The sequence below is a fragment of the Ostrinia furnacalis genome, unplaced genomic scaffold (assembly GCF_004193835.3).
Source record: "Ostrinia furnacalis isolate ACB-3 unplaced genomic scaffold, ASM419383v2 OfSCF7680, whole genome shotgun sequence".
NCBI lineage: Eukaryota > Metazoa > Arthropoda > Insecta > Lepidoptera > Crambidae > Ostrinia > Ostrinia furnacalis.
This window is the reverse complement of record NW_021137919.1, coordinates 1,088,296-1,102,500: the sequence shown is the minus strand read 5'-3', so window position 1 is coordinate 1,102,500 and position 14,205 is coordinate 1,088,296. Positions and strand designations below refer to the sequence as shown.

General features: G+C 39.4%; 2 protein-coding genes across 4 annotated transcripts in view; one reads left to right on the top strand and one right to left on the bottom strand.

The window, feature by feature from the left end:
* Positions 1-7,752: 7,752 nt before the first annotated feature.
* Positions 7,753-8,605, bottom strand: LOC114365910 (Na(+)/H(+) exchange regulatory cofactor NHE-RF1). The gene has a single exon (XM_028322623.1). It carries the CDS (start codon positions 8,526-8,528, stop codon positions 8,028-8,030), a length of 501 nt encoding a protein of 166 aa, XP_028178424.1. The 5' UTR covers positions 8,529-8,605; the 3' UTR covers positions 7,753-8,027.
* Positions 8,606-8,651: 46 nt separating this feature from the next.
* LOC114365902 (epidermal growth factor receptor kinase substrate 8-like protein 1) overlaps positions 8,652-14,205 on the top strand; it is a 37,659-nt gene continuing 32,105 nt past the window's right edge. For 2 of the 3 annotated variants that reach the window (XM_028322610.1, XM_028322609.1), the window contains exon 1: positions 8,654-8,773. The gene's annotated coding sequence lies outside the window, so the exon portion shown is untranslated. Of the gene's footprint in view, positions 8,774-14,205 lie in introns of all 3 variants that reach the window. The other variant, XM_028322608.1, reaches the window with a different exon arrangement.

Genomic DNA, 14,205 nt, shown 5'->3' with positions numbered 1-14,205 from the left:
ATTACGTACTCGTACAAGCAAGAATATAATAATATCCCACACTATTTAAGTAAGTAAATAAACTTTTTATTTTAAGAGAAGATGTATAAATACAATTGTATTCTATCCTATAATATTAAATTAATAACAGTTGTAGTACGTATTAAATTATATCGCGTGATATATTAAAATAAGAACCATCAAACAAAAGATAACTTGCGACATTAAAAAATATTGAAAATAATATTATGATTTTCCACTTAGTCTTATCAAGATTTATTCACAATAAGGTTTTAATACTGAAAACGAGGGCAACGTTATTATATTCAATAGGTTTTATTATAAATAGACATGATGCATTTGCAAATCGTTGTTCATATCCTTAATGTAGAGTCGGTGCTTAACAAACATTATTGAACTCTATGACTGTGCCATAAAGATGTGTTTGTAAGAATTGACGATTGCACAAGCGTGTAGTGCACAGTTTTATTCATAAAGTAGGCAGCCACGTACACATAGTGTTTGAGTCACGAGCGAGCCGGCGCGTACGTCCGACTTGTGCATTAATTAACGAAGGCAAATCGTTTTGTACTTTTAAAACCTGATCTGACGTAGCGTGCACAGGTATCACGAGCCGTGCTAAAGCATACTCCTACCAATTTCCTCTGCTCGGTAAATAAATATGTTATAGTTTTCTGTTCATATGTATTTGAGATGTGTAGAATAGATAACTAAAGATACTGGAATAAGTTACTTATGAGGAATCTAGGGTATGTTTGGAATATTACAGATGAAGCTGAAATTGTTCTTTAAAAAGTCATTATAAATAAGTAGGTGTATAACTAATTCTGAATTATTTGTATTTTATACACAGCCTCATTTGTTCTTACAGTCCTTATTTGAATTTGGGTTTGAATATTGCACTCGTATTTCACTATTCCGATGCCTTCGTCCGGCCTTATATTATATTCGTTATAGCTCACTATAGCCATATAATAGGAACTTTCTTAGTTAGTTGGCTACGCTACTACTAAGTACCTAGCATTTTGGATGCAATAAATTATTGAGTTTTGAGTATCCCGGTACCAGGCAATGCTACGACGACTCTGTCAGTAAACGGGTCTGCGTACCCTCGATACACCTTCCACCTCCCTACTCTGTTACAATTAGTCAGTGCAATGACAGATTGCGTCGCACGACACTTGCGCCGCGGTGACCCGCAGCCGGCGCCACGGTCGCTACTCATCGCATTGTTCATTACCAGCCACTTTCATTTGCATAAGCACCGCTAATTAATTAATTAAAGACGTCTCGTGCTATCAGCGGCCTTCGGCGTACCTGCGCGCATCATTACTTAATTAAGTACGTTTAATGGATGTTTCACCACACTGGATGGCCTCGCTGCTTCGATATCTATTTAAAACAAATAGGAGTACCCACTACTATAAAATTAAATAGGTATTCATAGTTAATACCTATTTAATTTTCTATTTAATCAATCAAATTTTTCTACTGCTTATGTCATGCTTATTATTTTACGTCTTTAACGCTCCCTGTCTTTCATAATGTACCTACCTACCCACTATACTGAACAGTTTTCTCAATGTCGAAACCTAAAATACCTATTAACATTCCTATCTATTCATTGAAGTGACTCAGTTATAGAGAAATGATAAAATTATCGTCAGCGTAACTAATTAACACATACAATTTCAAGCTGTGATACTTTGTTAATTCAGCAGCTTAACTCAATAGCCCACTTCAAGATATTGCGGTGGCGAATATGATGTATCATATTCGTCACTGTTTGCGCACGTCATTTGCGACATCGTCGAGTTTGAAACAATTATCGCGCATCAGGTTGCAGCGGGTCGCGGCGGCCTTCGGGCAGCGGGGCCAGGCCGCGGTACTCACGCAACATTGGTAACGCCGAGTCTCTCGTAAAGTGCTGGATGTAAGCCTTTTTAAAGGATGATGGGCATATTGGGCGTTAAACCAACAGAAACAAAAAGTATACTAAATTAAAGCTTAATACTAGTACTTCATTTCATAGTTAGATTCATAGTTAGACAAAAACCCTGAAATACGCGGGGATACGGAGATAGAGGTCGTTGAATATGCAAAGTTTCCATAGTATTTCACATCACATTAGGGTAATAAAAATAGTATTAGGTCAATTACATTGCTTTTATCGATCATATTGAGAGTATTGGATCATATCTTACTATCGATTCTATCGATTTAGTAAGTATGTATACCGAATAAATCATAATCGATTATTCGATTGCAATAATCGATTATATTGCTGAAAATAAGGAATTGAATTAACAATCAAATGATAGTAATGATGGTAATCAATAAAATCGATTAATCGAATTGTTAATCGATAAATCGTTTTTTGGCAATTCGATTAATAATCGATCCGTGATCGATTATGCGACAACACAATAACTTAACTGGTAGAAATCCCATTGAAACATGACTGTGTTCATGTCATTTCTCTAAATAGTACCTAGATATGGTCCTACGCTTATAATGTAGAACATGGTTTAAAAAGTATCAATCATGGTATACCTACATAAATATTAATAATTCGTCCTAATAAATAAGTAGGTAATTAGTAATTATTATTCTGCTTTTTAGTGTAGGTTTTTTGGAGTCGGTTTTATTTTTTTTTTATAAAATTTTAGGTTACACTAATGAAAAGGTTACTTTTAGGTGATTTTTTAGAAATTGTAGAATTAACTTTTACAGGTTATTCAGTAAAAAATATTAAAAGTGACAATTTAAAAATTATGTCATAAACTGCATTTAAACATGATTTATTATTTGTTAAAGAAAATGAGTTTTAGCGAATGTTTTTCGATAATAAAACGCAAATCCATGAAACAGTTTTAAACGACCGGTCACTTTTCGGTCTTCATGGAATGGTCAAAATTTCGAATTTAGGTAAACAATTGATGATCAATTGTATTCATTTTCCATTCATGAACAACCTTACACAATCTCTCCGCACACGCCCCCCCCCGTATGAAGGTTACTTTTTGTTCAAAAAGGTTACATTTTTTTTATATTTCTGGTAATTTCTGACAAGACCCCACTGACACTGGATTGTTGATGGTTCAGTCACTTTCTTTATTAGTTGTATTTTCAACCCAATATGGTTTCAACAAGACATACTTTGCTAATAACCATCTACCACTTCCAGCCGTCAAAGCGTTGGCTGTCCCTGATGACGACACTGCGTATCCTATTCATTCCGTTCTTCCTGATGTGCAACTACAAGTCTGCCACTCGCACGCTGCCCATCTGGATCAACGACGATAAGCTGTACTGGGCCTTCGCAGCTTTGTTAGGATGGAGCTCCGGCCACTGCAGTTCTTTGGGCATGATGTATGTCAGTGGGTAAGTAAAATAATAATTGGATTTTATTTACTTGACAAAAATAAGTCCTTGTTTAGTCGTAAGTAGAAAGACTGTTCAGTTCAATCGACAGAGACAAAGATTCATGACAGTTTTAGCTTTAGACCATAACAAAACGGTGTCGGTGTCAGTCTGGCTAACTAGAAATCCGAGGAACGCTGCACGCTGGTTCAAACCCTTTGCCAGGGTTTGCTTAACCCTTTTCGCTGGTTGTCTGTGGTGAACTTACTTTGGTAGTACAGGCTAACTTATCACGCTGCTAACTTTTAATTTCGAATTCGCTTCACGGAACAAAAAACTACATACATACCAATAAGCGTCTAAAACTCATAAAAAAACTTGAGTTATTATTGTATCTGATGTTAAGATAATCATCTTGGACATTTTTATCATAGATCATCTTTTTTATCTACAAAAAAGTGACACAGTTTCTATGTTGGTCCCACTACAACGCTGTGGTTTTGCTCAATTTTAGCATTACCACATTTCATCAGTGGGTATATTATAGCTTTCTAAAACACACGCTGGTTTGTTAATAAATTAGTGTGCACCTAAGACTTGCTACATTTTAACCAAGAACATAATTAGTTAACAGCATACTGTTATGTTATGGTATTAATATTATTTTATAACATGGTAAATGAAGTGACATTAGCATAATTCCCCCTAACTTCTTTCCTCAAAAGCTGTAGTAGTACTGGAAATATTATGCTCATTCTTGTCATTTTGTTGCTTTCCTAAAATAAGTGGAAAAATATTGACATTACGAGAGCAAAAGTATTAAAAGTCTCAACCAAAGATTTCCTAAAAAGTCATAAGAGTATCCAACTGGGTCAAGACATAGCCCTTAATCCTGAAAATGAAGTATTCATTTTTTATAAATTTTTATTATTGTTATTTCCAGGACGGTAGCGCCCGAGAACGCATCAACAGCCGGTATGATCGGCGCGGCGTCTCTCGTCACAGGCATCTTAGCAGGCCTGGTGTTCACGCGCGTCTGCCCGCTCATAGTGACGGCTAACTACGCGGGTCTCTAGCGGGTGGCCGCGCGCGCCGCCGCCGCGCTACGCCTGTTGACAGGCCTCTGACGAACTGTCAGTGATCAGTGACAGTGATGTAACAGTGAATAAAGTGTTCTTTGTATAGTTTAAAGTGGATAAAGTGACATGTCTGTGACAAACTGGGATCGGTGAAGAAAATAGTGAAGAGGCTTGGATCGAGACGCTTGTGGATTCACTGTGTGTTTCACGACTCACTAAGGCAGTGAAGAAAATAGTGTATCGTGGATTGGATTGTTGGACGTTTGTGTAACGCTGTGTGTTTCACCACTCACTGAGAAATTGGTGAGCACTATTCGCTGTGCGGTGAAATTGACAGCATAGCATGAAAACTTGAAAGTAAATGGTGACAAAGAGGCTAGTTGTGAGATCAGTGACAAGTGATTTGATGTACTAAGACTACCTAGATCAAGCATGTATGATGATTATAGTTATCAGATGTAATATTATCGGTGATTATCCGCTACAGCAAGTGCCTTTTTTCTTTGATGCGAATTTCGGCACGCGTGCGGATCTGGGGGGCAACTCCGAAACTTTGTTCACGTAGTTTCGGGTCAGACAGTCAGTGGCAGACAGTCTGCCAATAGAGAGAGATGGAGGGAGATAGTGCGGAGAGTTGTATCCGCCTCTACAACCGATGTGAACAACGCCTCAACGTGACCACGACCGCTCTGCCAAGAGCGTAACGAATAAGAAGAAGAAGTTTCGGGTCTATCTGTCACCGTCGCTCTTGATGGCATCTCGCTTCGCGCGAGAGAGATGGCAATATTCGGAACTTCGGATAACGTTTTTTGGAGTAACCCCGCTGGTCTCTAATCTGTGATCTTATCAAATGCGGGCAGCCAGACGCAAAATGCACGTGCTGAAATCCGCATTATAGGAAAAAGGCACTAAATCTGATCTGATATTTAAAAATCAAAATATTTATATTGCAAAGTGAGAAGAAATCGAAAGTAAGTACTTTTGTTGCCTTCAAGATCCAAACTAGAAAAAGCTGAGATTAAGAAACTTATTATGAATCTATATTTATATAAATAATCATGTATTAGTGATTCTGACGAGTCTTAAAAGTGAATGTGGTTAAACTTTGACATTGTTAAAACTTACTGCGTTTTCAAGATGTCTGACAAACTATTTGTGAATCATAGCAAGACGTAGTATGTACCATTGACTGTATCAAGAATAGTGTTCAAGGTCAACATTCAACATCAGATGCTATGGTGTTCCAATATCCTNATCCTTTAATCCATGAAAATCCCGTTTTGATGTTGAAATAGAAATACCTAGAAAAATATTTATGCGATACATACTTCTAGAAATATTACTAAGCAAACAAATCCAACAAAGATATTGTTTTAAGTAAATTACAAGACAAGAATAACAATATAGAATTTAGCAGCTATTTTGATGAACAGTAGATCTACGAGTACCTACCAATGGCGTTCCATAGCGCCCTGACATCTAAGACCTACATGCGTGTGAGAAGTTAGATTCGCATGTAACAACATATTCCTGGTCCTAATTTATTAGAAATTGATTTCTCTTGCTTTTTGCTTCCATAGACCTTTCCTAGTGACAATATTGTATTATCATAGTCAGCTGTACAGTTGCAGACCACGCAGAGAGCACCTGAAGCTAAGGAGTCATAACTAGTTAATCAAGGATTATAGGCCCAAATCCAGCCATGTAATTCCAATCTAAGGCTGAGTTGCACCACCTACCTTTGGCCGTAACTATAACGATAACCGGTGCTTTTTGTAAGGAGTTTGACAGATTTTTGACGTTTGTCAAAGTTAAAGGAAGATAGTGCAACCCAGCCTAAGTCACACAGCGTTGCTTTTATAATGACAAATATTTTAATATGCATTAAACATAATTACTGAGTTGGCCTGAAGAACCGAAGCTTAACTAATTGTTAATCATTATATAACTAGGTACTTAGATCAATTTACAATAATTTAACATTGCACAGAACAGTTAACAGAACCAATGACCTGTTATGAAACGAGGTTTGACGAGAAAGCGCGCGGCTGACCTGAATGGTCACCAGTTCAAATCCCATATCATGAAACAGAATTGTCGTGAACGAAACAAAATAGCATAAATGACAAACAAACAATGATCTTTTCCTGAAGTGGTGATAGTGAGAATATTATAAATACCAATTTATAATATTCTCACATATGGCTCGATTGTGTTGTCAGGGTTAGTTAGATCATTGTCTGTTTTTCATTAACACACGCTGAAGGACAAAGGCTAAAGACTGAAGGACATGAAAGTCTCCTGAAAAAGTACAGTATTTAACTAAGTAAGACTTGAATGTTCTTATTGATTATACCTAATTGTTTTAACTTCGTACTAATCGAATAATACGAGTAGGTATAAGCCTTCAATGTAAACAGGACTTAAGCAACACGGTTTTTACGTTCATAGAGTGGTTTAAACTTAATTGTAATTTAAGTATTTCCAAAGAAGGTGTCTAATGGATGTTGTTTTCATACTTTCAGTCACGGATATATTTTATAGAGATTAGATACCGAAGCTTATCGCATTGACAACGGCACCATTTTGTAGTCTATTATAAATATAAGAATGTTTAATTTAATTCATCATTACCACAACAACATTCTAGACCAAGTTAATAATAAGTTAGCGTGTTTTTTACACTAATAAAAAACGATTACGCTGTTCAACTCTCAGGTATACAAACAACTAGACTATATTCCAGCGGAATGCCTAATTCAAGTGGAATACTTAGTTCCTATCAGGGCAATCATGAATAGACAAAAATTATAAAGTACCTAAGTAACTATAGCTATTGTAATCGTTTCTATATGATCCTGCCTATAATTCGATTCATTCGAGTATCGCGCTATCTGTAATTATCTTGGCTAGCTGATAGCGCGGACGACGAGCGCGCGAGATAACGCCGCGCTGACAGTGCGGAGCCCGGAACATCACGTACCAACTAATTATGCTCCGATTAGGCGCAGATTGGAGCCGCCATCACCCGCCGCGTGTGACTCAGCGGAGGCTCGCGCGCGCGGTGACATCACCAGACCCGCTGGCTGCGCCGACGCAGCCTCCGCTGGAGGGACAGCTACGTACGCCAGTATCCATAATACACAAAGCTTTTAGGTAAAATTAAATTTATTGATCATCCAACAATAATTGCACTTAATGTAAATAAAATTAATCTACACATTTAGATAATCAAAATTAAAATCAAACATTCTCAATCGAATATACTCGTAGTAAAAATAAATACATAAAATTTCATCCCTACTTACTAAAACGACGTGTAGCAACTAGGTATGTATGTACAAAATTCAATGGCAATTCGTAGAAGGCATAAAAATATTTTACATCAGTGGTAAAGCATCGGGACACCTCGGCCGCAGCGCAGCCTGCACTCTGTTATTTATGTCATCGCCGCGCGAGTGATAACGCGAGAGTTGGCAACAGCGCGGGGCGCGCCCGAGCCTCCGCCCCCGCCGCCATCCAGTACGAACACCGCACACACAACACCGCCGGCTCGTCCGGCCGCTCCGCACAGGGCACCGCGCCTCACAGTTTTTTCACGATGTCAAACTTGGACTTGAGGTCCATGGGGACTTTCTTGGGGTCGACCTTCTTCTTGGCGGCGAGCTGCGCGCGCATCTCGGCCGCGGTCATGTGCAGGTTGAGCCGCGGCGGGTCGGCGGGCGGCGGGGAGGCGGGCGGCGGGGACGCGCGCGCGGGCGCCGGCTCGGGCGCGTCCAGGTCGGGCAGCGGCTCGCCCGGCGCCGGCGCCGCCACCAGCAGCTCGGCGTCCTCGGCGCGCTCCTTGATGCGCGCCACCACCTGCTTGTGCGACTCGCCGGCGATGCTGTGCCCGTTCACCTCCAGGATGCGGTCGCCGCGCCGCAGCCCCGCCGCCTCGGCCGGCGAGCCGTCGTCCACCTTGCCGATGTACTGGCCCGGCTTGCCCTTCTCGGCGTGCAGGTTGAAGCCGTACCCGTCGAAGTTGGGCGATTTCCGCACGTGGCAGAGCCGCGGCGCGGTCGCCGCTGACCCGTTCGCGGACATGTCTCGCTCGGGAGTGAATGACGCGCTCGCGGAGTCGCGCTCGGGCCGAGACTGCCGCCCGCGCCTCCGCACTCCGCAGGCCGCCCCCGCCCCCCGCACGCGCACCTGCCAGGTGGCGGGGCGGAGGGGCGCGCGCGCCGGCCAGTGTGAACCGAGTCGCCGCTGAGGCGCCAAGTACCGCCGCGAGTGTAGTGTGTGAAAGCGATCGAGGAGAGCGGTGACACCTCACAGAACTGAGCTCCGAGGTGAGTACCTGGGAGGAAAGCCGAAGCCGCCACGCGGCCAGGGCCCGGGGGCTGCGCGAGCGTCGCTTTCCCGTACGTCGTCGCTCCCTACACGTATCCCACATACGGCCAGCGGTCGGGGACCGGTGTATCGCCACGGTTCAGCGAGCCCGCGGGCGATCGCCTCGACACTCAAATCGGTGTCATCTCGTGAGATTAATGTCAGGCTGGTGTCAATGAGTAATCGAGTTTTCGTCGAGAAGGCTGTATAAGCTGTGTTTGTAAAGAATGCTGACGGAGCTCGCACAGTGCGGCGCGCGGCGACAGAGGGCGCTGGGGCTCACACACGGTCGTTGCTCCGGCAACACTCGGCCACAATTACTTCAGCTCGAGCAGAAATTGGATGATAACTCGAAGGGCTATCAGGCCAGTCCCGGGCACAGTGCTGGGCCGCGGCTGCCCCGGCGGCGCCCGCGCGACTTGTAAGGAGTTCCTGTGCGCGTCGGATGTGACTCGTGACAGCACTCGCATATTAATTGATAAATACCGCAGGCATAAAATTATACTATGGTACATGCCTATACCATACTAGTGGCAAACTTAAACGGATGTCTGAGTAATAAGCCAAAATGTTGAAGATCTATCACCCACTCTATAAACATCATTTGCGACGCCTTACAAACATAACACCGTCCGTGAGTCTAAAAGAGAAAAGCGCTGAGATTGTTCACAACGCCAACAAAGCGCACCTGTGACATGAACTGGGTCGCCAGTGGTCATTGTTCCGCCGCTGACCGAAGGTTTTAATCACAATCACGTCACTCTTGGAAAAAATGCATTAGAGCGGTTCTCGGAATCCGTTAAAAACGCATTACAGTTTTCGCAACGCGGATTCTTCCGTCTCCGTAATCGCTGGTGATCGTAGATGGTGCATCAAGGGCCCGAGTTGCGCAAGTCGCGGTTCACAGTTAATCGAGAGCACTGTTACACAATAGTGAACCTTATCACTGAGGTGGTAAGGGCCAGTGTGGCGTCTCCGTGCGCTCGGCACAGGTGCGAGTCCGCATGCCGACTCTGCGACGTCACCACTCGACCGGTAACAACATTATATTCAGTAACTAACCTACCTACCTGCTTGCCGAAATATTTGGGAGGTCTTTCAACATGTTTCGCATTCATGCACTAACGAAATGTATTGGTCCAATCAATACAAATACTCGTGGGTACAATACGTTTGTTCTACTGTTCTGATGTATTTTAATTTGCCTTTAAATAAATTTTAAAAGAGGCTGAATAATAACTGGAATGAGCTACGAGATAATTTCAATCACATATTGTTGGAATTGAAATCAAAATTCCTACGGGTAAAAGTTAACACTAAAGATATTAACCTTGATTAAAACAGTACTTAAAAAGTCTGAAGCCTAGTAGATACTCCTGCCTATTGATTTTGTGGCCCCTACGTGCCGTCAACCAGAAAGTCATGCCAAACCGTTGAGTGTTTCCATACAAATTGTCCACTAATGTGGAATGCATACAATAGAAAATGAAGTCCTGCAAACATCTGAATGGGGCGCGCGGGGAAAGTTGTTCCACCGCGGCGAAGGCTGTCGGGCGCGTCATCACCATCATCTAATGCTAAGCTGCTCGCCTTTGCAACCTCCCGGCTGTTGGTGACATTGCGATCGACGCATAACTACTATTGCTAATGAATGAAAGTTGCGTCATGCGATACCAATTAGGTATAATGAGGTAATTTACTTGTAAGCAATCGTCAAATATTTTTAATTGCTATTTTCATTAAACAAGAATTTCCATTTTCCACCAGTTGTTTGGAATTGTTATTTGTAGGTATTTACCGAGTAATGAATTTGATCCTCTGAAAGTTTATAGCATAAATGGACAACCACAAAGAACAACATAGGTAATAATTATTTATGCCATAACAAAATTCCCAACTCAAAACTAATCGTTTAATTCCGATTTGAAATAATGTAATGACTACACTGTCGATGAGTAAACAGCTTTATCATGAATAGAGAGTCATTTGTTCATTAATGACTAATTCATTTTTTTCGCAATTGCAGGGCTTGCATTGGATTGCTTGATAAGGCAAAACAAAGCTGCGCAAACACAAACACACAGCCTTTGATAAATATAAAATTAAGCCCAAATTCTTTCCAGTAAATTGCTAAAGTGACACAGATGCAATGTCCTGCCAAATAAACATGACCCTTATTTTAGTATTACTATCATTCTTATTACCATGCTACACTTATTCGAGAACGCTGCTTATATCTAACATTCATAAGCATGATAAAAGTATGAAAACTAATGATAAAATAAAATTAAACATTCTTTACGTGTGTCTACAGACTAGCAATATCTACAAATGAAAACATCGGTTTATAAATTACAAAAGAAAGTGTTTGAATGTTCCTAACTCTTAACTATTAGTTAACAAGCTGTTATAAATATTAATGTACATACGCATTAATGAACTGTAACCAAATTATACTGATAATAGTGAGTTCTTCTGTCTCAATTGTGAAAAATTCGAAAGTAAATTCAATTGGTAAATTTCGTAGCCTAGGTAAGAGTTTACTTTTAATTTTGCCAGTCTACAATTTACCTTTACTTTGTATAAACAGAAATAAGGCAATAGAGCCATACACGAGGAATGTCAACATTACACACGACTTTCACTAATAAAATAACATGCAAAATAAGTGTCGCCTTCGATAATGAAGTTGTTGTAGCACTTTAAGATGATAATAAAATTCGGATAAGTTGCTCTTCTGAAGTGTGGATAATGCGTGAGAGCGTGCTTCGTCTCAGTTAAAGTGCGTGTGCTGCGCTGCGATACGAGATACTTACGCAGACGAATATTTGTAATTGAAGGCTGTGTAAATAACATTACTTATCATTTCGGAAATATCATTTTCGATTTTAAGCCCGCGTGAGACTAAAAGGAGAAGTGGTTTATTATTATTTATATTGACATAACATAACAATAAAATAAGATAGTGAAATAACTACATTGAATAATTTACAAGATTCTTGAAGGTTCATCATTTTGTTAACTGCTTAATAAATAAGTAAAATTTTATAAAAAAAAATAAAACCGACTCCAAAAAACCTACATTAAAAAGCAGAAAAATAATTACTAATAACCTACTTATTTATTAGGACGAATTAATATTTATGTAGGTATACCATGATTGATACTTCTGGAGTCGGTGCCAAGATTATGAAACATGTAGGTAAAGTTTGCCTGCACCGACTCCAAAAGTATCAATCATGGTATACCTACATAAATATTAATTCGTCCTAATAAATAAGTAGGTTATTAGTAATTATTTTTCTGCTTTTTAATGTAGGTTTTTTGGAGTCGGTTTTATTTTAAAAAAAAAAAAAAAAAAAACATACGGGTCGAATTGAGAACCTCCTCCTTTTTTTGAAGTCGGTTGAAAATATAGAAAATAACCTTAAAATAAGTTATATGTTTTTTCTGAAAAACTTGAAGAAGATAATAGAATTTACTAATATACTTAGGCGGTTTATGGTTTGCAAATAATCTCGGCTTTAACGAAAATGCATTACGAGAAGGTGCAGCAAATCTCAATACAAATAGACAATAAAATCAATACACCGTTTGCCAAGCCATCGACAATATTCGTAAATATGCAAATTCAGCTGAATGCGTAGGTCGCTCAGCCAAGAATGCAGAGAACGCGCCTGTCTGCTTAGCTACGATGCTTAGCATGGTATGAAATTTAAGACCCTGAATAATCTAGGTAGAATTACCTTACAAAATGGGTAGAGTTGGAAAAGATGTGGTGGTTGTTTCTACACTCAACATCAAACCGCACCTTCCGCGACGCGAACTTTAAAGATTTTCTTTTGACACAATCATGGTGCCCCAGCAATATTGGTGTTATTTGAAAGCCCAATAAATATCCTTAAAGAAAAACACATTTAATTTTTTAATAAATGATTAACATATGTATAGGTACCATAAATGTGACTTGAAAAAAGACCTCACTTTGGACTCAGCTTTGGGATCAATTAGAACAAATTTTATGGTTATAAAACCAAATAATGATCACACGTATTTTATTTTATTTTATTTTTCTTTATTCAGAAAACCACAGCTCTTTATAATAATAATACAAACAGGTATTTTTGTTCTTACAGCCAATAATGGATTCTATATATTATTACAATCTCGTAAAAAAACAGTCAAAGGGGCAAAAAAAAAGAAACATAGGCTTGCATGCAGGTTGTGTGTGTGTATATGTGTGTGTGTGTGTGTGGTGTGTGTGTGTGTGTGAGTGTGCGTGAGTTTTCATTTACCTAATAAGTCGCAAATCTCCCTCTTGAAAGAGTGCCTGGACGTGCAAAACAAATCGACTTGACTAAACTTTTTGTTATAAATGCGGTGCATTCTGCATACCACAGAATTTTGGGAGTAATTACTGCGAGACAAAGAACTGCTAAAAAGCTTAGTATGTCTAGTACGGGTGCGAGGAGCACCAAAAGTAAGCGTTTTGGATGCAAGGTTAAGGCTGTCTATGTTGCTATTGCAGATGTTATAAAGAAAGGTCACGTCAAGTAAACAACGTCAAACTTGACGGCATTGGTTTTGCGTGTGAATGTTAAATGAGAGCACTTACTAACATTGATATCGATTCTGTTCTTACGTATCCTCTTTAACAGATTGATAGCGATTAATCCCAACTTAAGGCTTGGTATTTCTACTATAGTCTATCCAATATAGCTTGATTAGAATGACAGCTATCAAACGAATGTGACTAGTGCTGGGTATGTTTCGTACGGTTCACATAGATGTATCGATAAGTTTTCGAAAAAATGATATAAAAAAATGCACCCAATTTTTCTTCATATCTTTATTCATAAAAATGACAATTATAATTTAAATTTAAAGACAGTAAAATTTAAAATTCATGTCAAGGGTGTACAACCTAAGTCGTAGTCATTGTCACCAGTGTTCTTCAATGGTTTTTTCCTCTCGCTAGAGGGCGGTGGGCATCTCTTCTAGAGCAACGGTGCTATGAATACCCAAAAAAATACCGGTGATTGATTTCCAATGTTTGATTATTTAAGAATGAAATGTTTTTTGGTTTTTAATAGTGAACAATGAACATTTAGAAAAACCTATAACTTGACTTAAATATGTAAAAAAATTAGTTAGAAAAAAAATTAGTTAAATATGTTAAAAAATTAGTTTTCATTTTATATGACATNATTACTTTACATTCTTTTATTTTATTTTGTCCCTAGTATTATAGATGCCTGAACATTTAGAAGGGTCAGATTCACCAGTTTGGTTCCTGATAAAGTCCATTTCATGATATTGTAAACTGTTTCTTTAAGATAACTTAAAGAGAAAACGAGCGAACGATGATGAAACTGACCTGAAAAAGAATATT